General features: G+C 28.8%; 1 protein-coding gene across 1 annotated transcript in view; it reads right to left on the bottom strand.

Moving 5' to 3' along the window:
• Positions 1-19910: 19910 nt before the first annotated feature.
• The window catches only part of LOC100212966 (transcription initiation factor TFIID subunit 1), a 90189-nt gene continuing 82134 nt past the window's right edge, over positions 19911-27965 (bottom strand). The window contains exons 39-45 of the mRNA XM_065811410.1: positions 27579-27671; positions 26906-26990; positions 26770-26837; positions 25732-25888; positions 25484-25603; positions 20550-20831; positions 19911-20475 (exon numbers count right to left, since the gene is read on the bottom strand). Coding sequence (XP_065667482.1) covers positions 20303-20475; positions 20550-20831; positions 25484-25603; positions 25732-25888; positions 26770-26837; positions 26906-26990; positions 27579-27671 — 978 coding nt within the window. The 3' untranslated portion in view covers positions 19911-20302. The remainder of the gene's footprint in view (positions 20476-20549; positions 20832-25483; positions 25604-25731; positions 25889-26769; positions 26838-26905; positions 26991-27578; positions 27672-27965) is intronic.

Genomic DNA, 27965 nt, shown 5'->3' on the forward strand with positions numbered 1-27965 from the left:
TACGAATTAAATATATACCATAACTTGTTATTTATGTTTAAACTTCAAAATGATATGATTCCAAAATATTTTTTTAAAAGTTTCCCTCAAATTAATTATAAATATGAAACAAGACACTCAATGATTAATTACTACATCCCACTAACATCACTCAAAAAATCTGACTTCTCGACTATATGCCGGAGACCACGTTTGTGGAATTCGGTTCTTCAAGAAAATATGAAAAAAATAAAATCTATTGATACATTTAAAGAACTATAAAAAAACACTTACTAAATTTAAACATTACGTACATTCTCTCATTTTTAAAAAAAATTGAAATAATTTTGTATTTTTTATTTTTAATATATTTTATTTATTTTTAATATTGTATTGAATATGTATGCGCATATGTACCGATGTGTAATTTTTTTTTTTTAATATTGTATTGAATATGTATACGAATATGTACTGATTTGTAATTTTTTTTTTGTTATTTTTAATAATTTTTCTGAATTTATTCAATTTTTTCAATTTTTTTTTCCATTCTTTTTTAACTTTATTTATTTATTTATTTTTTTTTTCATTTTTTTGGAATACATGGTATTGCTTTTTTCATTTCTTTTTTAACTTTAAATTCTTATTTTAACCTTTAAATTTTTTTTCTTCAAACTTATTAATTTCACTCTTTTATATAATATTGGAAGATGTAAAATTTTATTGTATTTTTCTGTATTTCACGATTGGGCTTGATGATAAGACATTTTGACTTCTACTTGCCCCAGTCAGCTTGTAATTGTATATATTTGTTTAAATTTATAAATAACGTTGTAAAATGTGTAAAATGACGAAATAAATAATAATCTTATCTTATATGCTGTTAGGGGTACAGAGCTCATAGAGTAAAAACCGAGCCAACTAGCCCCGGTCTCCCCTAGTTTTTCACAAGTTTCAATTCTCTTTTAGATAAACATGCACCATTAAAAAAAGTCAGCAATCGCTGCTTATCAAGGGGTCTCAAACCTTGGATAACACGAGGAATCTTGAATTCAATTAAAATACGAAATAAAATATTTAACAAATTTCTTAAAACAAAGAATCCTAATAACAAACTCAATCTAGATAAATCTTATAAAACGTATAGAAACTTACTTGTTACTCTCACCCGTCGTAGTTAAAAGAACCATTACTCTAAGTTCTTCTCTGATAATGCCAAAAATTTGAAATATGCAATGGTATTTGGAATCTTTTAAACATTAGTTTGAGAGTAAACTCATATTCTTTCTGCTTATCTTCGAACATCTCAATGATATATAACCCAATTAAAATTTCGGAATCTTTTAATTCATTCTTTGTTTCAGTTCTGGGAGAATTACAGAAAAAGACTCACTCATCCAATACTAAATTTAATAAATATCCTAATCTTAAATCAGTATTCATAAAACCTACAGACAAAAAAGAAGTATTATCTATTATTCATTCTCTTAATGATAGCAAGGCTTCGGGACCTAACAGCATTCCAATATTTATTTTTAAAGCTTTTTCTTACAAATGATATCTCTCCTGTACTTTCTGAACTATTTAATCTGTCATTCATCATCAGTGTATTCCCTGATATCTTAAAAACTTATGTATTCTCGTATTTTTAACTTTTTTTTAATTTGTTTTTTTTTAATTTGTAATTTGTTTTAACTTGTTTTCATATTCGACAGTTTGGGTTTCGCTCAAATCACTCCACTTCTCATGCTCTTTAATGCATTTTAATCTTTCATGCATTTTAAGAAAAAAAATTTAATGCATTTCAATCTTTCACGCATTTTAAGAAAAAAATTAAACTACTACGGAATACATGGTATTGCTAATCATTGGTTTTCTTCATATATTAGGGATCGCACTCAGTTTGTTTCAATTAATGGATTTAAATCCACACATAAAGTTATTAAATATGGTGTTCCGCAAGGTTCCGTTCTTGGACCATTCTTGTTTTTATTACATATAAATGATTTATCTTGTTCATTAAAAAATTCATAACATCATTATGCTGATGATACCAATCTTTTATATATCAACAAATCACTTACGACTCTTTGTAAAAAAGTTAATTGAGATCTTCATCGCTTATGTAACTGGTTATATAGTAATCGTATATCATTGAATGTCAATAAAACTGAATGCATTATTTTACATTCCTCTCAAAAAACTATTGATAATATTAAAATTAACGGAAAAAAGTTAAAATTAACGGAAAAAACTTTTTCCTTCAATATAAAGAAAATATCTCGGAGTATATCTTTATGAAAATCTATCGTGGTATGATAAACTGTATCACCTTAAAAAAATACTTACTCGAGCTAACAGTATGCTTTCTCTAAATCGTTACCATACTCCTATCCAAACTCTTCGAACGATTTATTCTTCTTTATTCTCTTCTCACCTATTGTTTGGGGCCAAAAAAGTTTTTACTTAATAGCATAGCTAGTTTACAACGCGCATCTATTAGAATAATGACGTTTTCACCAATGAGATCTGATATCCAAAAAAAAAATTTTCTGAAATAAAAATCCTAAAACTCCATGATCTTGTAAAGTTTTACAACTGTCTTTTTGTGTTTGACTTTCTCCAAAATAAACTACCAAACTCTTTTTTTTATTTTTTTTGTTAAAACAAATGAAATTCACAATCATCACACCAGGAATACAGAAAATAGTAAGCTATACTCTTCTTTTTTCAACACAGTTAAATATGGTAAGTTTTCCATAAAACAGCAATGTTTTTCCCAATGGAACCAGTGTATTCCTGCATTAATAAAAAAGTTTTAAAAATTTCCCCTAGTTACAGATTATTTTCTGCTAAACAGAATTCAATTTAAAAATATATTGTTGGAGTGCATTTCTTTATAAATTCTCTCTGTACTGAAGTTGTCTTTGATATATAATTTCTTTAACGAACGAGTGGTTTGATTTTTGTTTTATTTATTATTTATCTATATTATATTTATTTGTTATTGTGTTATTATTACTACATTTTATGTTATTATTATATTTAATTATTATCTATGATATGTACATACAATTTATATTGTATTATAACTATTCTTAATGTTATTGATACTTGTTGTTATTTTGTATTATTATTATAAATAATACATATTATTATTATTTGTTTAACAATCTTTTCTTTTTTTTCTGTCTAATTTATATTTTTTATGTTTTTTAGGTGTCACTCCGTTGACTAGTTTGTATCTATATGAGTGACACCAAACCAATTTCTATTAATTTACAATGAGCATTTGTAAATTTGTATTGATATGGTTGAAAATATATATATATATATATATATATATATATATATATATATATATATATATATATATATATATATATATATATATATATATATATATATTGCACCAATTTCAAGATTAGAAAAAATGACAACATAGGCCAGCCAGGTGTCGAGTTTAATAGCCGACAGCAAAAGAGTAAATATAAAAAGAAGTGGAGGAAAATTAAGAACGTTTTTAGTTGAAAATAGCCTGAAACAACCAGGCAAAAACGAAATGATTTTCCTTGTTTGATCCAATTAAACGAAAATCAAGGATACAAAGTAAGAGCAAAAGACATTAGGGTCATTAAAAATTTTTTTTGACCTGAATTAGGAATCAATGAACATTTTAATACTGATTAAGAAAACCACAATTACTTCGCTCAATTCGAAAAAACGGTTCTGCTCTAAAATACTCGACGACATGGTGGATGCCATATGTTACATAAAATATTTCTCTCCAAAAGTATATCAAGTTGGATCTCTCAAAAGAAGTAAAACTTCATAGTAAATAACATTCATTTTTTTGCCTTGGCAACGTCCCACTTGGCAACGTCCTTGCTTTTGCAACGTCCCACTAGACAACTCGCCTTGGCAACGTCCTACTACAACTACAACATCATTTTTAACACTGAAACTTGGTTTGATGAATCCTTACCACTTTCTTGACTTTGCCAAAGCTTTCGACAAAGTCCCTCAATGAAGACTGTTGAAAAAATTTAAATACTACGGAATTGAAGGTAAAATTCTTGACTGGATTAAAGCATTTTTTTCAAATAGATTACAATGCGTTCTTCTCTTAGTAGTGAAAGCATCTGTAAAATGTACGACGATACTAAAATTCTGAGCGTCATCAAAATTGCTGAAGACAAAGCTCGTCAACAAGCTAATATGGATAGTACGGATATATAATCTGGACTCAAATCTATATAAACGAGCACAATGTCAAGAAATGCGAGGTTTTCCACATCAGTGAATACAACGTTTCGCCACACTCAATGAATGAGTATAACGTTAGCAGCAAAGTCAGCAGAACAGAACTAGAGTCAACAACATCCGAAAAAGTCCTAGACATTCAAATTACTAAAAACTTAAAGCACGAGAATGAAGCCAAACTTGCCGCTGCTAAGGCCAATAATGTCATTGGAATCTTAAAATACACCTACATCGGCAGAAACACCAAAATATGGGAAAGGCTTTACACCATCTATATAAGCCCACATATTGAGTTTGCAGTTATCTTGGTGTCCGTACCTAAAAAAAAAAACATAAATGCCATAGAACGCATCCAACATCGGGCTACCAAAATACCGTACAAAATGAAGCGCTTCGACTACGATACAAGATGTATTAAAATCGGACTCACCTCACTATTTAATAGACATTTACGCAACAACCTAATCCAAAAATTCAAAATCGAGAATTCAGTTAGCAGGCATATTTCTTCACTTAAAATCCCACGAAGCTACAGTCATCGCAAGTGCTTTGAAAAGTGAACAATAATTGCCTCGTTCGATTTAATTTTTTTACTACCTCGTCGCTCACCCATGAAACGCACTACCAAACGAAGTTTTCAGTGCTACTAGTGCCAACTGCTTCAAAGCAAAATTCGATTAGCTATTAGCATAATTACTAAAGCGCATCATCTTCCGTGCAACATAGACGAACTAACCCAGCTAGCGTTGATGAGCTTACGAAACACGTTAAATTACACGAAACACGCCCTTTTCGTGTAACTAAAATTTGTGAAAAAAAACAAAACATTTTCTAACAAAAAGTGAAACAAAGCACTTTTTTAAGGTGTTTTATTTTTAACATTAGCGACTTTACGAAATCAAATTGCAACGAGAACGTAAAAATTAAAATTTATTAAGTCGTCGTTGTCAAAGCCGTTTTCAGTAACATATCGTTACGAAAATTTCTATGAAATGTCACGGAATAAATAGTTTTTGCATAGTTCTGTATGATTTTTTTTGTATATAAATGCATATAATTTTAAAGTAAAAATATCGTTTGGTGCGACATCACAACAAAAAAGCAAACTTTAAAATAATTTTTAAATAAATATTTATAGAGGTTCGTAACGAGTTACTTATTTTTCATTCTGGTAAGATGATAAACAATGAAGAGCTATATATATATATATATATATATATATATATATATATATATATATATATATATATATATATATATATATATATATATATATATATATATATATATATATATATATATATATATATATATATATATAAGGTAAGTATGGGTATTAAGGGCCGGCGGGTAATAAGGCCCACTAATCCAAACTTAGGGAAAAAATAAATTGTGAAACTTTTTTTCGACATTAAAATATTAGAGTTATTTGGTTTTATCACTGGCAGCAAAAAAAAATCAGCATTTCTTTACCGCGCGTTCGACGAAACTAACAAAGATTACTTTGTTTCGTCAAAAATTGCTTAAGTCTAATTTTTAAGATACGTGTTTTTACATTTTAAAATATTTTATAAAGCTTCTATTTTTTTCAATTGCATTTATTTGCATTAAGTACTTATTCGTTATCATTACTCATCATGTAATATTTATGCAAGTGTTGAAACAAAAGGATACATTATCGATAAACGTAACAGGTTCAAAGTGGGTAATAAGGCCCACTAAAAATCGGGTGAATATATCGACTGAATCTGGTCCTTCACCAGCTTCAGTCACCCAACCCAGTCCCTCAACAGTTTCAGTCGATCAACCTGAAATTAATCTTAATGCAAGTTTCAATGATTTAATGCCGAGTCCTGCTAAAAAGAAAAATATGGCTATGGTCGGTCGCAAAAAAAGTTTCAACTATGTTGCAAATAAAAAGAATTAAGGCAAAGGAAAACCAAGTGCAAAGAAAAGTAAGTCTGTAAGTGTGGATGTGAATGATTAGTTTTGTTTGTTATGCCAGCAAAAGTCTGTAGAAAGTATGCGACAATGTTGTAAATGTAAAGTATGGTACCACGAGGCGTGCATGGGGTATGATTCTGAAGATGAGGAAGAATTAGTATGTCCATTCTGCGAAGAATAATGTTTTTCTTTGTAACATTTCTTTATTGAATTTTTTAATTTTCTGTTGTTATTCACTGTTGTATAAAAAATTGATTCTTTTAAAGTATATAAATATGCAAGATTACTTATTATTTTATAAATGTGAGATAAACTATGCATTAAAAGAATGTTTCCAAACTTTTTTCTGGTTTTTCTTTATTTATTTATTGTATTTTTTACATGGGCCTTATTACCCCCATAAGGGGGTAATAAGGCCCAATTAAGGTATGTTACAAAAACATGAATAACTTTTGTTATAATTATTTCCTCAATATGCAGATAAGATTTTTACATCAAGGAATGATTAATCTTAAGCAGCAATCGAAAATATTTTTTTAAACTTAATTTTTAAAGCCTAAATGACCAAAAGTCTGTTAGGTGGGCCTTAATACCCATACTTACCTTATATATATATATATATATATATATATATATATATATATATATATATATATATATATATATATATATATATATATATATATATATATGGGCCTGTATAAACACATACGTGTATATACAGGCCCACACTATTGCCCACACACCTTAAAGTGGTTTAGGGTGTGTGGTTTTTAATTTTTTGTAAGATCTAGTACGTTTCTTCATCTACCGTGATATGGCAACACCTACACCGTAATTGATTCTTCACCTACCATTAATGAAAAAGTCGTATGTTTTAATCTTAATTTTATTTATTTACCTTAAGAAAAAAATGTATAAATTTGATATAATTACTAAATGAAAAAAACATTGGTTTTTTAGTTTTATAAAAATTATCAACTAAAAATTTTCTCTGAATTCGAACTTTGTTTCTACTTAAATACCTTTTATTTATGCTTTTTTTTTTGTCGTTTAATTCTTCACCGTAATTTATAGCTGTAAGTGCTCTTGCAGTTGTTCGTCGAAATATATTAACTTAACTTTTATAACTTTTTCTGAATTTTTTTTTTCTTTCAAATTTTGAATCTGACTGATTCCACGAAAGGTGAACCTAGTTCACATTTTTTATAATGCACAAAAAATGAAATATAGTATTTTATTTTTTGTACAAGACATACTAAATTGTCATAAAATGTAGGTGCTAACGTATTATGATTTTCCAGATGTTTTTTTTAATACGGAAGACCTGCAAGTGTGGGAAAATATAAGTTTTACTTAAATGAACACTAATCTTTTCGATTTGAGTTAATAAAAGTGCTAGATATGTTGAGCGATTATTTTCTCAAGAAACATTTACCAACACACATGTGACAGCATTTAAGTAAAATAAGACGGCGGTCCGCTGTTTCAACTTTGAAAATATTAACGTGATTCCTAGTAAGTCAATAAGTAACACCCGTAACGAAAATGCAAATTTTTTAATGCTGCACAACAAGCACATTGTTTTTAATATCATGACTTAATATTATAAATAATGTTTTTAATATCATGACTTAATATTATAAATAATGTTTTTAATATCATGACTTAATATTATAAATAATGTTTTTAATATCATGACTTAATGTTATAAACAAGTTTAATATCATGACTTAATATCATAAATAATGTTTTTAATATCATGACTTAATATTATAAACAAGTTTAACTAGATGCTTCATTTATACTTGATATCATGTGGCTTTGATTTTAATTGCCTTTTAAATTTATGATAATATAATTGGGTAACTCACTTAACGATAATTACTACCACATGTCTATGAATATGGATATCTATAAATAAATATGTATAAATAATTTGTACAAATACTATGAATCTATTTATAGTATTCCTCAAATTGGCGCATTTAAACGCAACTTCACACGATTTGCAAATTTTCTCAGCATTTGAATTAAACGAGCATGTAGGCAATGTATTCATAAAGACATTCCTTAATTACACGTGCCTTTATTTACTTTCTAGTTGCATTTGCAAATATTTTAACTGACGTAGGTTCACAGATTTACATTCAACTTACAGTTGGAAGCGCAAGTCTCAACGCAGTTCAGTTTCTTATTTTGTCGTGTTAGTTTGTTTTCTTTTTTAATTTTGATGGAAGCAGTGAAACTACAGGCATTGACTTCTGCAGAAAGAATTAAAAAGTTTAGAATGAAAAAGAAAAAGGAAGATCCACAATTTCAAGTTCGCGAAAATAAAAGAATTGCACAAGTTCATGCTGCAAAATTTGCTAAAATGACAAAGAAACAGTTAACTGAACATAGGTGTAAAGTAGCTGCAAGGGTGGCGAAATGTAAAGCTAAGAAAAAGGAAACAATAAAACCTACTGTAACGTCAACTAGAGAACTTTTGGGTGAGTCAAACACGACAATTATTCATTTGGGTGAGTCAAACACGACAATTATACATCTTCATTTTGTTGTCTGCAAACGCTTGAGAAAGCTGTAAAACGTTGTTTCAAAGCTTTACCGATGTCTCCCAATAAAAGATTTGCAGTACTTAACAAGGTTGCTGAAAATGTCGGCCTTAAAATTGATGCAGCATGTTTGTTTAAAAAACGCAATGTGGAAGGTTTGAAAGACGATATTGAAAAACTAGTAAAAGACTCTTACTTTCAACCAGACATTGTTTACACTATGGCAGGCATGTCAGATACAATGGCTGTTTAGAAAAATAGAAGAAAGGAAACTTTGAGGAAGTATTGCTTAACTATGTTCCTCCGTGAGGCACAAAGGTTAATTCTTGAGAATAATGAAAAAATTGAAATTTGTTTTTCCAAATTTTGTGCTCTCCGGCCACCTAATGTACTGCTTTTAAAAAATACACTAGCTGATCAGTGTAAATGTGTGATGCATGAAAATTTAATACTAAGTTTGAGCGGATTGGGCATTGTGTATAAAAATAATTGGTTGAATGATATTTTGTGTTCTTCTAGTGCATTAGATATGTCCAAGTCCTGTTGGAAAAACGAGTGTAAATTATGTAAAAATGGCTTTAATATTAAATCTAACAAGAACGTGGAAGACATAGCAATTTGGTACGAATGGATTAATGAGTACGTCAAACATGACGACATTGCTAAATCCAAGATGCGACTGCGCAAGATTCAGCAGCAGGGTACTGTTGGGGAACTTATTGGTGTCATTCAGTAGGGTTTTGAAAAGGTTGTTTTGTTGCATAAATTTTCAACGTGATTTTCACGTTGAAAATTTATGTAACAAAACAACCTTTAGGTGTCTATGTTGATGATAACCTCAGTAAGGTTATCATCAACATAAACACTTAAAAATTTTGTAACATTTACTCTGTTTATTTCGATATTATCAATGAAAAGGGATGGCATTTTGTTAGGAATTAATTTTTTTTTAAAAAGTAGATGAAAGAAAATCAAATTAGTTTTTTTAATGTTAAGCGATAGTTTGTTTGATTTAAACCAATAAGAAATCTTGTTCAATTTTAGATTCATAAGTTGAAACAGTGTAGGGATGTTATAATGTGATAAAAATAGCTTTGTATCATCGGCAAACATTATTGTCTTTAATCTGGATACTTTATGAAGATTGTTAATATATATGAGAAATAGAAGAGGTCCGAGAATTGATCCTTGTGGAACACGACATGTAATCTATAGCAAATTTATTGGTGAAGGAGCGCCAACGGATACAGATTGTTTAAATAACTTTTTAATCATTTGATGAAATTAATTTTGACTAGCCGAAATGTCGATTTCGATTTCGGCACCGAAAGAGGGTACCCCAAATTTCGATTAATTTCGGTTTCGGCCTTTTTTGCTGTTTCTTTCAATCATACTAAAAACTATAAAAATAAATCTTTTTAAAAATATATTATCCCTGAAATAAGTTAGCTTTGCATAAAACAATACTAAAAAAATATATTAAAAAAAAACTTTAAAAATTTACCTATTTTTTTCAAAAACCACGGTTTCTTCATGGGAGGGGAAGACATGACCCTAAACTGTAAACGGCTTTTTTTTATTGCTTAAACTCATATATGTAATATGAAATTATTACGCACGGTATTGACAATAATTTTTATAGTATGTAATGAATTATATATTCTATATATTAATTATTATTATTATTAAATAAAATTATATTAGTTTGCCTTAATTTAAGTAAATTAAAAAAACATAATGAACAATTAAATGCTCTGGTAAAAGAATTGAAATTATATAGATTAATATAAATAAAAATATAAATTATATATCTATGCACTTTTATTGTGGAATCTTTTATTGTTGTAATAATTCAATAACTGCATTTCATAACAGTAAGAAAGTATAAAATACTTTTTATAAACAGTAAAAACTTGTATAGCTTTTACGGTTTTTTAAGTCAATTTTTTTTAGAAACTTTCTTTAAAATATGGTTATTATTTTTGAAATTTTTATAAATTTTTGGTTCTTTTGAGACCTAACATGGCATATTTTAAAAGAAAAAAAATCTTCTGAATATTCCGCGGCGTACGGTTTACGATTGCTTGAAGCGACTTGAAGAAACTGGTTCCATTGATGATTGTCGACGTTCTGGAAGACCAAAAACTGCAACTTTGGGTAAAATCGTCAAAAAATCGGCGACAAGATTCGGTACAAACCAAAACGATCGATGAGACAAATGGCCAAGGATGAAGGGATTTCGGAAGGTTCAGTTAGGCAAATCGTCCACAAAAAGCTCGGAAAAAACCCGTAAAAAATTCAAAAAGCTCACGGACTTACTGATCGGATGAAAGCCACTCGTTTGGCCCGTTGCAAGGAGCGTCAAGAAGATTTAAGAAGCCGGCAAACGTCTCGACGATTCTCTTCACGGACGAGTGTCTCTTCACTGTCGAGCAGTTCGTGAACCATCAGAATGACCGGATAATGGCTGGAAACGTTCAAGAAGCAAACCAGAAAGGTCGAGTTGCTTCAAAGACAGCTCACCCCCAAGCAGTGATGGTTTTCGGAGCGATTACAGGAGACGGCAAAATACCATTGGTTTTTGTCGATCAAGCAGTGAAAATCAGAGCTCAAAACAACCTGAATGATATTTTGACGAAAGAGGTTTAACTTGGACCAATTTACACTTCGAACAGCGGTTTTGGACGTTTCAACAGGACTCCGCCACAGCCCACAAATCAACGGTCGTCCAGGATTGGTGCAAAGCCAATTTTCCGGGTTTCATCACACGAGAAGAGTGGCCTCCAAACAGCCCGGATCTTAATCCCCTCGACCATTCCATTTGGGGAATTATGAAGACAAAGGTTGGAGCTGTTCGTCATCCAAATTTGAACTCTCTACGGCAAGCACTCGAAAAAGAATGGGCCACTCTTGACGATGATATGGTGTCCACCGCAGTTGAAGCATTTCCCAAGCGCCTCAGGGCGTGTATTAGGCGAAAGGAGGACTTTTTGAGATCTATCTTGTTTTTTTTTGTTTAGTATGTTATCAAGAATAAATGTTTAAACTTTTGGCACATTTTGATAGTTCTACGTGTTTTTACGTCGTAAATACTGAGTGGGGAACTTTTTACGCACCCTGTAATAAAATTCTATAAAATTTCACTTTTTTTAAGGTACAACACTGTATACTTTAGAAGAAAAATATTTTTGGTAAAACAAGACACCTACCATGCTTTTGGGTGTCTTGGTGCAGAATTTTTTTTAGAACCAGCTGTAATAAATATTTTTAAATTACTAGGTTACAAAAGCTCATCATTTGCGACCACAGGAGATACAAAATTTTGCAAAAAATATTTTAGTCATAATCCTTAAGTTCGCTATTTAGACAACAATATTCAAAATGAATTTATTCAAGTGCTATCAAATGGTATCAAAGATAAAATCACTTCATTGGTTAAAAAAACAAAGTATTTTTCAATTATTCTTGAATGCACACCAGATAAAAACCGCACAGAACATATATTTTGTTAATTCATTTTTTTTTTTAACAAAAGCATTGAATTTCACCAGTTTAAAAAATCAATATTATGATATGCAACAGAGAAATTGTGAAATTAACTTTTTATCAATTAAGTTAATTTCTTAATTAGTTTTTTTGTTTTAAATGTTAATTTCACAATTAGTTTTTTTGTTTTAAATGTTTAAAAAAATTTGCGTTGGGAAAGGGGAGGGAAGGAGGAAGGGGGTTATTTTGCAATAAGTAATGCGCAGTGCGCATTAGGTTCTTTTCCATTCAGTCTTATTTACCCTGAAGTTTGTCTAAGTTTTTATTGTTGATATTTAAATAAAAAGACATTATGTTTCAAAGTTCTTGGGTGTTTTTCTTGATAAAAACATCACATGGAAAACTCATATTGACTACATTAGTGCAAACATTCTAAAAGTATTGGAATTTTATATAAAGCCAGGGCATATTTATGTAAAAAAACTAAACTTACTCATTTATTCATAGTTATTTAAATTATGCTAATATTACATGGGAAAGCACCGTAAAAAGTAAAATGCTTTTATCACCGTCATAAACATGCGATCCGTTTAATAAATTTTGCGGATAGATACACTCATTCCAAACCATTTTTTTTGTTAAAATGAAAGTTCTCAACATTAATGAGCTTAATGTTTTATAATTTATGTATATATGGAAAATTGACTTATCTTACCAATTTTTGAGATCTCTTTTGTTTAAAACCATTAATATACACTTAGAAAAAATAATTTAATATATTTTGTACCCTTTGGTCGAATCAAGTATAACCAGTTTTGTATTACATATCGTGCATTATACCTTTAGAATAAAATCGTTTTGACCAAATTTGATATCTTATACTTTTTTTTCATTTTCAAAAATAAACTGAAAAGTTTAATTCCTTCAATGGATGATTTAACCAGGTATTTTTAATTGTAACTTTATATTTTGTTTAAAACTTTTCTTGCAAAATACATTTATTTTGTTGATTATGTATTGATGCGGTTTATAAACACACGCTTCTAAAAGGTTCTGATGATAAGATCAGTATGATTTTCTTTTAGAAACCTTGTTTGTGTTTGTGAAAGTAATTTGTTTTAAGTACAACAAATGTAAATCAAAAGGATGGCATTTTTAATTCTCTTTTAGGGCGCCAAAATACTTAGCAACGGCCCTGGCGACCTTGTTGATTTTGCTTATAGTTTTGCAAATTTTAAAACCTTTAAAACGTTTAAAAGTATTGACTGTTTTTAAACGTGTAAAAAATTAAAACGTTTTAAAAAAATGTTTAAATGGAGTTTAAAAAGTTTTAGAAGGTTTAAAATAGGTTTAAAATGTTTTAAAAGGTTTTAATTGAGTATTTAAACGTTTTAATTGTTTCAGCGACGTTTTTTTTTTTTTTGTAGATTTCCAACCTATAGAATGCCTACAGGCATCACTTGTAAATATACCCTCAGCCGAAATATAATTACTCCACTGCACATATCTCTATCTATGTCAGTCAATGTACAATACACTGCGACAACGACAATATAAATCGCATATAGTCGTAAAAAATGTTTTGTTTTTTTACAAAAGATGTTAATGAACTAGAAAAAATTCAACGAAGAGCAACCAAAATGATACCGAAACTAAGATATCTTGAGTACGAAAAAAGATTAGAAATTTAGGATATGACAACTTTAGAGACTCGGCGGCTAAGAGGTGACTTGATCCAGCAATTCAAGATATTTAAAGGTATTGAAAAGATTGATATTAAACAAAATCAAGCAATGAACTCAATTTGCTCATCTGTTCTAGCATCTAACATTAGAGGAGCAAAACATCAATTGATACCTGAACTGGTTAGAAATTGTATGAAAAGGCAATATTTTTTCAGCAATAGAGTCGTTTATGGATGGAATAGTCTACCAGCAGAAGTCATTCAATCACTTACACTTAACAGCTTTAAATCAAACTTGCAATCGGTTGATTTAAAAACAATAGCAAGCAAGGCGAAAATCAAGAAAGCTTATTATTAACGCTTTTTTATTTAAAACTGAACAGTAATTAATATGTACCGGCTGTCATAAATATTGCCTGGCGCTTTATCTCATCAGCATTAACTATTATTATTATCATTATTAAATAAAAAAAAAAAAAAAAAAAAAAAAAAAAAATTAATAACAGTAGAAATAGTAATTACAAAGCTAAGCTAATTACAAAAAACTAAATGATAGTGACTTAAAGTTTTACTTTTTTGCATTACTTTTGTACAAGATCCTGTCAAAGTTATTGTAAAATGTAAATTCACATTTCCGTATAAGTAATTAATTCTTTTTGACAAATTAAATAAGTAATTTTTAACAAAACGTTTATAATTACTTATGTAATTTACTTTTTGATAAAAACTCGTGTAAGTAAAAAAAAAGTAAAAGAGCCATCTCTAATTATATTAATTTTTATCAATCTGATACTTATTATTTTTGTATATATATTTCATTTTTTTCACCATAATAAATGTATCTTTATATAGCATACCTGAAGAATAAAAAATAAATAATTAAATAAGTGCATTGCAATATATATTATTGTTTTGTAATAGTTCATATTAGGGCTGTACCGGATTCCGGCTCCGGCCGAAATCCGGCCATTTTTACAAATCCGGCCTAAGTTAAGCTCCGGCAAAAAGTTTTGAAATCCGGCCACATTTTAGCCGGATTTCTCAATTTTGGTCAGTTATTTATTACATCTTTTTTGCTTTTATTTATACAAATCAATGTTCTTTGTAATTCTATATTCTATGTACTCCATGTTTGTAAAGGTATCTGTAATTAGGGGTCGTCCATAAAGTACGTACGCCAAAAATTTTGAAATTTGACCCCCCCTCCCCCCTGTTGCCATGCGTACTTTTATGTCCCCACCCCCCCTTAAAAGTACGTACGTTTCTCAAATACCCCCCCCCCCTCAAATATCCCCCCCCCCCCATCCCTCATGTTTTTTTTTTCTTAATTAAAAAGTTTAATTAAAAAAAAAAAGACGGAGGGTACCTTAGATACTTTATACTACCGCAAAGCTTTTTGCTTACGCATTTTATAAACGTCTTTAAGTATAAATGCAAATAATAATTTAAATAAATTTAAAATTTATCAATGTAAGTGTGTATTTGGGCGAAAGGTTTATGCGGCGGCAATAGGCGACGGAGATCCAGGTTCGATTCTCGGTGAAATCTAGGAAAACTTTTTTTGTTTTTTTAACGAATCAAATGTAAATAAACTATACTTAAGGTGGACGTTTTTTTCAGGCACCCCTCTTTAGTAAGTAAAAAACGAGTCTAAGGTGAGATCAGTAATATTGAAAACAAAGGGTAAAACCCAGTGGGAGGGAGCAACAGCAAATTTTGTGCCCTTTTGCTATTTTAAGAAACTTTTTATTTTAGCAAAACCTAGCGGTCTTTGAGACGCCATTAACACGTTTTTTTTGGGGTGACTCCGTCCCATCAACCACGGCCCTCAGGTCTTACTCAGGGCCAGTATATAAGGGCGGGCATGTGCGCATGGGCCCCCTCAGGATTTTTTGATGTTTTGATTTTTGATGATAGAACACTTTCACACAACGTGCAAACTTAAGTTTGTTAATATGCCAAATGAGGTGGCCTTGCAAAAAATTTGGATGGCGGAGGCCATCCAAATTTTTTTCCAAATCTAAAAGTTATAACCATGCAAAATTTACACCCCTCTCATTTTGGGGGTCGGGAGGGTAAGCGTTTTAAGGCTTTTTGTTCACAGGCCTCCGCCATCCCGATATTTTGCAAGGCCTCCTCATTTGGCATAGGTATAAACAAACTTAAGTTATGAGTTTGCACGATGTGTGAAAGTGTCCTATCTGGAACATCAAAAAATTCTGAGGGCGCCCATACATGTGTGTGCATAGAGGAAAACTATACCCTCTACTTCATATACCATACATCTTTTTATGTTGGCAAACTAGAATCTTTAGTCAGAATGTAACTTTTCTATTGATTAGCTGGTTAATTGTGATAAATTAGAAAATCGAAGTACGTACTTTTAAATTGAACCCTCCCCCCCCTCCCATACGCTTTCGTACGCTTTTTGAAGACCCCCCTCCTCCCCCCTATGAGCGTACGTACTTTATGGACGACCCCTTACATTTCATTACAATTCCTTTTCCCCTTTGAAGTTGTCGATTCCATTCATTGCGACAATTAAAATTGGTAACTTCAGAGCAAAAAAAATTCGAAATTCGAAAAAATTAGTCGTTGAAATATTTCTGAAAGATTTAAATTTATAAAAATACATATTTAATTAAATATAAAATTATTTAAAGTATTTAATTAATAAATTTAAAAAAAAATTTTTTTTCAAAAAAAAAAAAAATTTAATTAATTAAACTACCTTATTAACATTTTATTATTAATTATATTATATTAATATTATATTATTAACATATAATATTTTCTTTGATAATTTAAATAAAATTTATTTATTATAAACAATCTTTAGAAGTAATTTGTTACTTTATTTTCGCTTAACAATCAAATCATTCACGCTTATTCAAAATATCAAATTTTTAAAGTTGTTTATTTCAAACATAATTAAGAATATAATATAAATAATTTTCTAACGTTTAGATATATTTATGTTGAGATATTACATTCAACTACTTTGCAAAAAATGTATAGTCATTCATAAGATTTGTTTTAACTTTTTTTAACTAGATGGCAGGCAAAGGAAAAAATGATAAAAGCAATCCAGTTTGGGAATTCTTCAAATTAAAGGATAGCGACAGCTCAAAATGCCAGTGCTTGCTGTGTCCCAGCATCTTGTCACGTGGTAAAGCTGGTAAACCTAAAAAGTTTTCAACTTCGTCTATGATAACACATCTTCGTTCAAAACATCCTAAAGAATACAACGAAATGCAAATAAAAATTGCTGACTCACAGAAGAAAGCTGAAACTGTAGCACTGTCAAATGCTAAACCTGGTACAACTGCCGCAACCAGTAGAACCATGGTTCAGTACACAATTCCAGAACAAGTTGCAAGCATGAAAATATGGGATATCAACAACAGCTCATCAATTAGAATTCATCGTGGCATTGCTAAGATGATTATAACTGATATGGAACCTATTCAGGTTGTTCAGAAGAGCTTCGTTGAACTGATGAGAGTTTTAGAGAGGCGGTACACTGTTCCATCACGAAAAATTTTTCAGAGCGATTAATTCCTGAAACAAACAATGAAGTGTGTGCTCAACTATTGACAATACTAGATCCAGCAACTTCTCCATTTCTGTCATTTACCACTGATACATGGACATCAGGCAATACTTTGCAATCATTCATGAGTTTAACTGCCCACTGGCTGACAGAGCACTTTGAAAACATGAGCTTTGTGTTGGATTGTAAGCCATTCATTGGACATCATACTGCCCCTGCACTGATGACTGCCTTTCAGCAGATGCTTGACAAATGAAACATTGACGTTGGACGCTGTCATGTCGTACTTCGCGATAATGCGGCAAACATATTGAAATGTTTCCGTGATGCCAACATAGATGGCCTTGGGTGCTTTGCACATACTATTCAGTTATGTGTACATGATGGCTTGCTCAATCAGCGGGCAGTATCAGATATAATAATTATTGCTAAGAAATTAGTTAGTCATTTTAGGCATTCTTCGTCTGCGACTGGTCGGTTCAAGGAGCTGCAGGTTGAACTTTGTTTACCAGACCACCAGCTGATACCAGACATGAGTACAAGGTGGAATTCAACGTTTTACATGCTGCGCCGACTATGTGAACAGCGTCGTACATTAACTGTCTACTGTTCAGAAGTTGATGGAACTTATTGCCCAACTGCATATCAATGGTCTGTGGCGGAGAATGTAGTTTGTGTGCTGGCTCCGTTTGAAGAGGCTACTCGTGAAGTTAGCTATGAAACAGCATATATATCACTGGTTATCCCTATTGTAACAGCCCTGCGGAACCTGTTGAAAAATGAAAACAATGATGCAGGTGTAAAGACTATGAAGCCAACACTACTTAAGTCATTGGATGAGCGCTTTAAAGGCATTGAGGAGAAACCTCTTTATACAGTGGCGACGTTGGTTGATCCACGATTTAAAACTAAATTCTTTTTATCACAAGCAACACTGACAGCTACAAAGGCAGCGGTTCTACTTGCATTCAATAAAGTTACAGTGCAGAGGGTATCGATGCAAGATGAAAGTTAGTCTGAGCATGCTAAGCAGCAGATTAACAAAATTGAAGAAGTTCCAGCAAAAAAAATCCGGCTGGATAATTCTTCAACATCATCATCATTACTCTGGCGATGTATTGATGAAATCGTTCAATCTACATCAGCACCTGAACTATAATTGCCAACAAGCATTGAAACTCAGCTAAGCCAGTATCTGGCAGAACCAGAAATAAATAGACTCGGTGATCCACTACAGTGGTAGAGTAAAAATATGCAGAGATTGCCAGCTCTGGCGACAGTAGCTCGCATTTATTTGGGTGCAACGCCGACTAGTGTACCATCAGAACGTTTGTTCAGTATTGCTGGGGAGGTCCTCAATGATCACCGCAGCTCACTCCTTCCACATAATGCAGCTCGTCTAATATTTTTTAAGTACAATTCGAAACTGATCAAAGACTAAATACTATTTAGTCTTATGCATATAGATTAATTTAGTAAATAGAAAAAAATCGTTTATCAATTATTTTGTTCTGTTATATTGTTTTATTTATATTGTTTGAAAATTTTTCCTTCTTTTTTAATAAAAAAAATGAAGTTTAACAGAAAAAAGTTGTCACTTGGTATTGAAAATGGTCAACATTGTTTACCATTTCAAACATTGTTTGATTTACAGGATTTCGGCTCCTGTAATTTGCTTTCGAAATCCGGCTCCGGCCAGATTTGTCAATTTAAATCCGGCTCCGGCCGATTTGGAAAAATTGAGTCCGGTACAGCTCTTGTCAAAGTAGTCAAAGGTTTGACAATAAATCATACAAAACCCAACTTTGATGTCAAATTTTGGATATTTGCCCCGAATTAATATTTATACTTCTTGTAAACTTTAAAACAAGCATGAAGAAATTTTTCATAATCTCTGCCAGAGGGAGGCTAAAATTCCCTCTCCAATTTGGCGGCCGCATCCAGCTGGGAGACAGAAACCTTGGAGGCAGCCTACAAATTATTTTGCCCCTCATGACTTTAGTGAAGTAGAGGCGAAAAGATTTACGCCATATATCAACATTGATTTACTTTATATATTTTTTCAAATATTATATATAAAACGAATTTAAATAGGGCGATGACAATATCCGAATGATAAACACCGCAATCGATAAAAGATAAATATTAAAAATTGAACTTTACTAATATAGAACAATAATATATAACACTAGTATAGAACAAGTATATAAGTATACCTTATATAAAATCACTATTTATTGTTTTATCTGCTGTATATTCTTTTTTAGCCTCGTAACTTAAAAAAAAATTAACAAGGGAACGGATTTTCAAAATAGTAAGTAAACTAAAATTCTATTGAGCGTATTAAAAGGCAGGTATTAAACTTTGAGTAAAAACCATTTCCATAGAAACCATTTCTACGGTCGAAAAGGAAACACATTTTTTAAAATTTTATTTAAAAAATAACGTGTTTTCGTTCTGACTTTAATATATTCTAAAAAACGTTCCTTAAAACTTGAAAGCAATATATATCTAAAGGTTGTAATTGTAAATTTTAAATGTTTGACGATAAAAAGTTTTTCACCATAAGTTGCATTATAGACAGTTTTAACCACGTTTTTAATTAGTCTCATGTTGTACATTTAATTGATAAATAAAATTTTGGTTTAAATAAATTTGCTTTTTTAGAAAATAATTACGTTTTTAATTTGTAATGCAACTTTTTTGCATTAATATTGTTTTTAATATAGTTTAACAAATTATAGCATGCTTAGCGAACCGAATAATATATATCATTGACTTATAATCACTACGATAATTATTTTTGGATAGCGTTGTCCAATGTAACAAGATGCCAATATACTACAACCAATTCTGATAATCACCATCGGCGTCAACTGGAGCTTCAACGTCAGCTTCAACGTCAACTTCAACGTCGGTTTCAGCTGGAGCATCTGAATAAGGTGGTGTCTGAGGAGGAGACGATGGAAGGGAAGCATCTTCTTTATTGTTGTATTCAAACCGTTCTTCTTCTTCTAAAATATAAAATACTTTATTATATAAAAAAATGCTCTAAATATTGTAAAGTATACCTAAATAAACATAATACCATCTGAGAGATTTTTGATTTCTGGAGAATTCGGTGCATCGTCATTTTCTATATCAATATTCGTTTCGTCATCTATTGCAATATCTTCATCTCCATCATCTAATGGTATGTCTTCATCCCCATCATCCAATGGTATATCATCATCAGAATCATCAGAATCTTCATCACTGTGAACAAGATCTTGCAATAATAGCAATCCGAGATCCATGTTTTCAGTTCCGTTTTGGTTGTTTGAAGGATTGTCAACTGAAAAAGTGTCGTTATATAATCCATTACCAAAGCCTGAAAATAAGAAATAGTTAATTAAATTTCTTTGTTATCGAATCGTCCGTTAATCTTTGAACTGTTAATTTAATATTAATTCAGCTTACGCAATCGGTTTTTTTTAATTAGCAATTCAGCTGTTAAAAGTATTAAATGTAATCATTTCTAAATTTAAATTTATAACCCTCAAAGCTAACTTTTGCCCTCATCAAAAAGGGTGTTGGTACATCCTGAGAAAAATAATATAAATCGTGTCCCAATAAGATTTGTTGTACAAGATCTTTTCTTTACAAAGCTCTTTTGATGTATTGAAAGAAAACTTGTTTTAGAAAAATAATTTCGAGTTGAAGCCTATATGGAAGTATAAACTTTTTTTTATCTGCCCATATAGTGTAAATATGTAAAACCTGCCCATATGGAAGTATAACTTTTTTTATATGCCCATATGGAAGTGAATTTTTTTCTTTCTGGCTATTGTTAATGTTAGTAACACTAATCTAATTAATAGTACTGAGCTTAATAGTATTTTTTACACCCACTCGTACATTTTTTTATAAATTATAAAAAATATATGTATACAGATATGTAAGCATATATGTAATAATAAAATGTCATTAAAAATTACGCAAATATAAAAACTCTATTTGTATAGGGTTACATACAAACGTCTGTAAGTGTAAATGTCTTAAGCATAAATTGAGTTTGCTGTGGTGATGGAGACAGGTGTTATATGGAACGATTGTGTATAATATATGTATAACATAAGAAAGCTTTAAAAAAGTCTTTTTTGCTTAATTTGTTATGGTTTGTATTTAAAATAGCAGCAAGATTAAAAAAACGAAAAATATATTTTTTTAGAGGTGAATTCGAACCCATGGAAACATTAGAAACTTGACACCAAGGACAGCGCACTTAACCTCTGAGCTATCAACAATATATGCATAACTTAAAAAACATTTTATACTAATTACAATTAATCAACCATTCCAGCAAGTTACTTCGAGTTACTATGAGTTACTTACGCAACTTTATTGCATAGCATATGTAAATAACATAATGTAATAAAATCCATATATATAACGTTATGTGCAAACATCAGTAAGTGAAAATGTCAGTATATAAGTTGAGTTTGAGAGTATATATAGAAATCTTTTTTCAAAAAAAAAAACAAAACAAAAACGAAAGTAATATATATATATATATTTATTTTTTTTTAAATCAAATTTTTTTTTGGGATTTTTTTATTTTTATTATTCTGTAAAAAATTGTAAAAATATATGTAAAAATATATATTTTTTTTAATTAAAAAAAAAAAAAAATTCAAAGAAACACAAGTAAAAAAATTATAAACTTTATATTTAATTGTAATTTTTATTTTTTCCTAAAAATAATTTTTTCATTAAAAAAAGTAAAAACAAAAAAATTTAAAATAAAGAACTGCAATTAAAAAAATGACATTTTAAATATAGTTGATATTTTTATAAAGATGGTATTTAATATACAAATATATTATATGTTTTTATAATACCGTATAATTTTTCAAATAAAAATAAAAAATTTAAAAATAAATACTTAAAATTTCTTTGAAATTGAAATGTTTGTATCTCAAACTAATTGCTTATGTTAATATATAGTTAATTACCCAAAACATTCAAAAAATTTTCAGAGGTTTTCTATTTAAATTCATTTTTTTTTAAAAAAAAGGTAAACACGGGTAGTAATATCCAAACCACTGATAAAACAGTTTTAAATTTATGAATAAAATGGTTGTTTCCTTATTACTTTTTTAAAAAAAATTTTGAAAGATATAACATCTATTTAAAATATTAGGATTTTTACTTGTGATTTTATTTATTTTAACTTTTTTATAAATGTATTTTTATTAAAACCTTCAATGTAATACAGTTGCGCTTTTAACAGTGCCTGGGTAGATAGTATTAACTAAAGTATTTAACAGTTTCTGTATTACATTATGTGTTCATTATTCTGTTTTTAGGTAGAGTTCCTACTGTTATAATTGATTTAAGAATTCTTTAATGTTATCATTTTCTAAAATCTGAAATGAGGTTGATCTTCATACTTTTCACTTACCTATTTAAATATTGTTACAATGTTGTAATTCAAATTGTTATTGTACTGCTATTAGTACCTTTAATAATTGTTTTTATATAATTATATAGATTGAATTATTTAAAAATTAAAAGTGAGTCTTACCTAAACCCATTATTATAATCATCACATATAGAATTTTACTTATATGAATACTTTTTGTGCTGAATTTGTAGTTTACTTTGTTTATTCTTTGGATCATTTTCTTTAAAACTAATCTATCGATTGAAACAGGAAATATGGCAAAACCAAAATAAACCAAAATTTCGAGTATAGTTCAATACCGAAACCAACATTTTGAAAAACATTTTACCGAAAATAAAACCGAAATTTCGGCTAAACAAAACTAATTTCATTAAAAAATGTAAAAATTTAAAAATGCAATTTTACATTTGTAACTTATTTTTTTTACGAACTCTTTCCATTTTATATTATAATAAGCTGAAAGTAAGCGGAAAAAAGTTTTTCCCACATACTTTTATATAATAATAAGCTGAAAGTAAGCAGAAAAAAGCTTTACTTTGAGCTTTATTAGTTTTTTTTGCTCTAAGAGCATTTTTATAAATAAATTTTTTTTTTATCATTTACTAAAAAATATTGAAATAAGAAATATGTACAGAAATGGTCTGACTTACCAAAACCAATTTTATCCAAAAAAAATTTATGGGTGTGAGCAGCTAGTTATTGTATACAAAAAAAATTTGTATTTTCATTAAAATTAAACTAAAGTTGGCTTATTACTAAATAAGCCTTTATACCCTCAACCATCTTAATGTAGCTAACTACAACCATGATGCATTTAACTTTAAAAACTATAATGATATTAGACAACTTAAATTACAATCAGGGATGCCAAGTCCCAAGAGGACTCCGGCTTTATATCTCTATTTTTTAATGGTCTCTGACTTACGATTTTCTATAAAAAAAAATTCATGAGATTTATTGTTTTTAAGGAGAATTTTCACGGAGTCCCGAAGTCCTTATCGCCATTATACCTGAGTACTATAAGTTCAAAAATTGATTGTTCTTCTAAACTAAAAATCTTATTTTTTTCCCTATAAGTAATCCATAAGTTTTTTTTTATATTTTTAGAGCTCCTTAATACAAAAATGCTAGGAAGAAGTAATCTTTTTGTGACTTTTCAAAGTTTTACAAAAATGCCCTCTAGAACTCTCTTCAACACACTCTAAACTATTTAACAATTGTTTAACTAAATCTTGTTTTCCTGAACAAGGGATCATAGCTTGCCTAAGCAGTGACCCTAGTAATATTTGTAGAAAAGAGAAAGAGATGCAACCTTATGGTGATGGGGCATCACCATAAGGTTACATTTCTTGCACTAAATAAATGCATTTTTTCACCTTTTCTAAAAGAGAAAGGAAATTATTAGAAGAAGCAATTCAAATATGATGTCAATATTCTATACAAGGACAGACAAGAGATTTATAGAGGTAGAGAATGAAAATGGAAATTAAAAAATGGTGATTGTATTAAAGAGAGACCTTAAATCTTTAACACATGCTAACTTTTTAATCGATTTAACACGTGGTTTCCATAAGAAATTACTAGAAAAAGATAACCCAAGAAGATATAAAGTAGAAAAATGTGTTTCCATAGTTACCATTCATCAATATATCAACAATGCTACAACAATTTTTAGAAATAAACAACTGTCTTTTGTTTGAGTAAAATTTCAGCCACCAAGTGCCCCCAAGCTATCACCAAAGTAATCACACTCCAAGCCTGCTGCTTGTTTTAAGTGACTAAAAAGTAATAACTTTTTGTTAAGATTAAAGTATATAGTTGGATCATAAACAAATAGAACCACCTTAGAGGTGAGATTAAAAAGGCCATCAATATAGATGGAAGCTAAGGAAAGTGCTGTCCATTAAGTACAAAATAACAACAATAGCCCTACCTATTCTACCAACCAAAACACAATCTTGCATGAGTCTTTGTTTAGCTAAACTGCATCATTTTACTGTAACTGTCCTTCATACTCTAAAACGTTTATCCATCTTATTGTTTCCCTCAAATATCAATTCGGAATTCTCTCTAATCTTCATATTTTTGTGACTCAAACAATTTAATTAAAATTTCCTGTCCATAGATTTCTTTCTTTTTAACACTCTTCTTTACATTCTAGTAACTTACCTAGTTCTTACTTACTTAACTTAACTTTCTAGTAATTTTCTATTTACTTAAATAGTGGAGGTTCAAAGCAACTTCAAGCTCTTTCTCTTTTATAAAGTGCTAATTCAAAAAATGTAACATTTTAAAATTATTACTTACGTTTCTTAACCCTGCCCATAACAAATCACTACGGTTAATTGCTATGGTTACTATGGTTCATTTTGCTATGGTTATTAGCTGATTTGATCTTGCTAAATTTCCTAATTAATAAAGAGTTGTTTTTCTTTTGTATTTATATTTTGTTTACTATATTCGCCTTACCAATGATTAGAACCCGCTACATTATTCATGACTATAACTAAATAATATGGTATATGAAATAATGAACAAAACTAAATAATGGAGTTACAGATAATAAAACTCAATACCTTCATAAGAATCATAGTTGGTATTTTGAAAATCCATTCCATCATAAATTTGTTGATCATCATAAGTAAGTTCTTCTCCTTCGATATCAACATATTCATCTTCATCGGCTGCAGTAACCACTGAAAAAAATTATAGTGTTTAAGAAAATAAATAAAAAGCATTTTGTTTCATTTTTTAAGATATGAAACAAATTTTTAATTCTTTTAAATCTTTATTTAATAATATTTATATTGTTCTGAATTGTTACCCTGTTTTGTGTCAACACTTTCAGCTAATTTGCGCAATGGATCTACATAACCAGATATTGAGGTTTCATCATCATTTGTTTCAGAGACACTTGGAAGATTAAAATCTTCTGGTTGTTGCATAATAGCAATTTCTAACTGTGATAACTTTTGACTATTCTATTAATTTAATATAAAAATTATTTATATATTCAACTAATTTAATATTTAAAATTATATATATATATATTTTATTAATTTAATATATATATATTAGGGGTGTTCAAAAAACAACTTTTTTCAAAATTGTCTGCTGACACCCCCTAAATATGTTCTATGTAATAAATTAATATTAAATTAAAAAAATTTTTGAATAAAAAAATTTTTTAATGGTTGCTTTTTAATGGTAAACATCAGACCGGTCCCTAATATTTAAAAAAAAAAAGTTCTTCGAAAGCACATCATGTTGGGTCTCAAAAAAAGTGAAAGTTTATAAAAATTTCAAAAATCGTAAAAAAAATTTATAGAAACACAAATTTAAAAAGTTTGTTTAAAAAAACTATGAAAATATGTACTTTTTTATTTTTAGTTAAAAAATGGTAGTTTTTAAGCCATAAAATTTAAAATAGTAATCTTTATATAAAATGATTATTATTTTTAGAATTTTTATAAAATTTCACTTCTTTTGAGACCCAACATATGCTTTTGAAGAACTTTTTTTTTCTTAATATTAGGGACCAGTCTAATGTTGAAGGGTCTTGAGCAACCCCTAAAAATTTATTTTATTCAAAAATTTTTAAATTTAGTATTAATTTATTACATAGAACACATTTAGAGGGTGTCAGCAGACAATTTCAAAAAAAGTTGTTTTTTGAACACTCCTAATATATATATATATATATATATATATATATATATATATATATATATATATATATATATATATATATATATATATATATATATATAAATTTTATTTTAGTCTTTTAATTTGATTTTTGATAAAACACAACTTTCTTTAAAGAATTTTATACAGATTAAAATTTTTTTTTGATATTTACCTGACTAATAAGTTGTTTACATTTATTATTTAACTTTAATGCAGTCTTTGTAAATGTGTGCTCCATTCCTAATGAAATATTAAAAAATAAATAAATCTTACATATGATAAAAAAATTGAATTTTGATAATACATACCATTATAAGTAAGACTGTTGGAATATAGTAAATTTATATCTGCCATAAAACTTTCTCGTGTTTGATAAAAATGCTCTTGGCAGCGCTAAATAAATTTTGAAAACAATCCGCATCAAGCAATGTAAAAATCTTTAAATAAAAAAACAATTTTAATAAATAAAGATAGTTATAAAAAGAGATTATGTTATACAAAAGTATAAAATAGATGTATTCAACTGCTGGTTGTCATAGTTTGTTGAATTGTTGTTTAATTGTTAGTTTAGCAATAATAAATTAGAAAAAAATCACTTATAAAATTTTTTTCATTTTACACTGTGTTTTATCTATAAAGATTTATAAGAAATCTGATTTTGATGAGTTTTTATAGCCAAAATACAATGAAAAAAATTTGAAAAGTGATGATTTTCTACTAATTTATATATATATATATATATATATATATATATATATATATATATATATATATATATAATATATATATATATATATATATATAAATTGATAGGTGATTTTCTACTATTATATATGCATATATATTAATAGAATATATATATATATTTTCTCTACCTATTTGTCAGTCGATGTAACTATTGTGTGTGTATATAAATATATATGTATATATATATAAAAATATAAAATTGTAAATATAGTTGATAGATTGGTTTTATATTACCTGTTTTATCGTTTCCATGTCAATAGGAGTTTGTATAACATCATAATAATCTGGAACAACTTTCACTGGAACAGGTTGGTGAAAAGGCCATGACTTAGAAGGAAAGATTATCAAAAAAGTCACAAAATAAAAAATTTTTCAACTCAATGTAATTTTAAAGATAATTTTAACCAACTTTAAAAATTATTTTTAAAAAAATTTGTCAAAAAGATTTTATTAAAAATTTTTATTAAATTAAAGTGCAAAACGTGAAAAAAAAAAGGTGAAAACTTTTATTATAAAGTATTTTAAAATTTTTATTTCTTTTAAATAAGTTATTTTTATTTCTTTTAAATAAGTTATTTTTATTTTTTTTAAATAAGTTATTTTCATTTCTTTTAAATAAGT

This window comes from Hydra vulgaris, chromosome 12, assembly GCF_038396675.1.
Source record: "Hydra vulgaris chromosome 12, alternate assembly HydraT2T_AEP".
NCBI classification, from domain to species: domain Eukaryota; kingdom Metazoa; phylum Cnidaria; class Hydrozoa; order Anthoathecata; family Hydridae; genus Hydra; species Hydra vulgaris.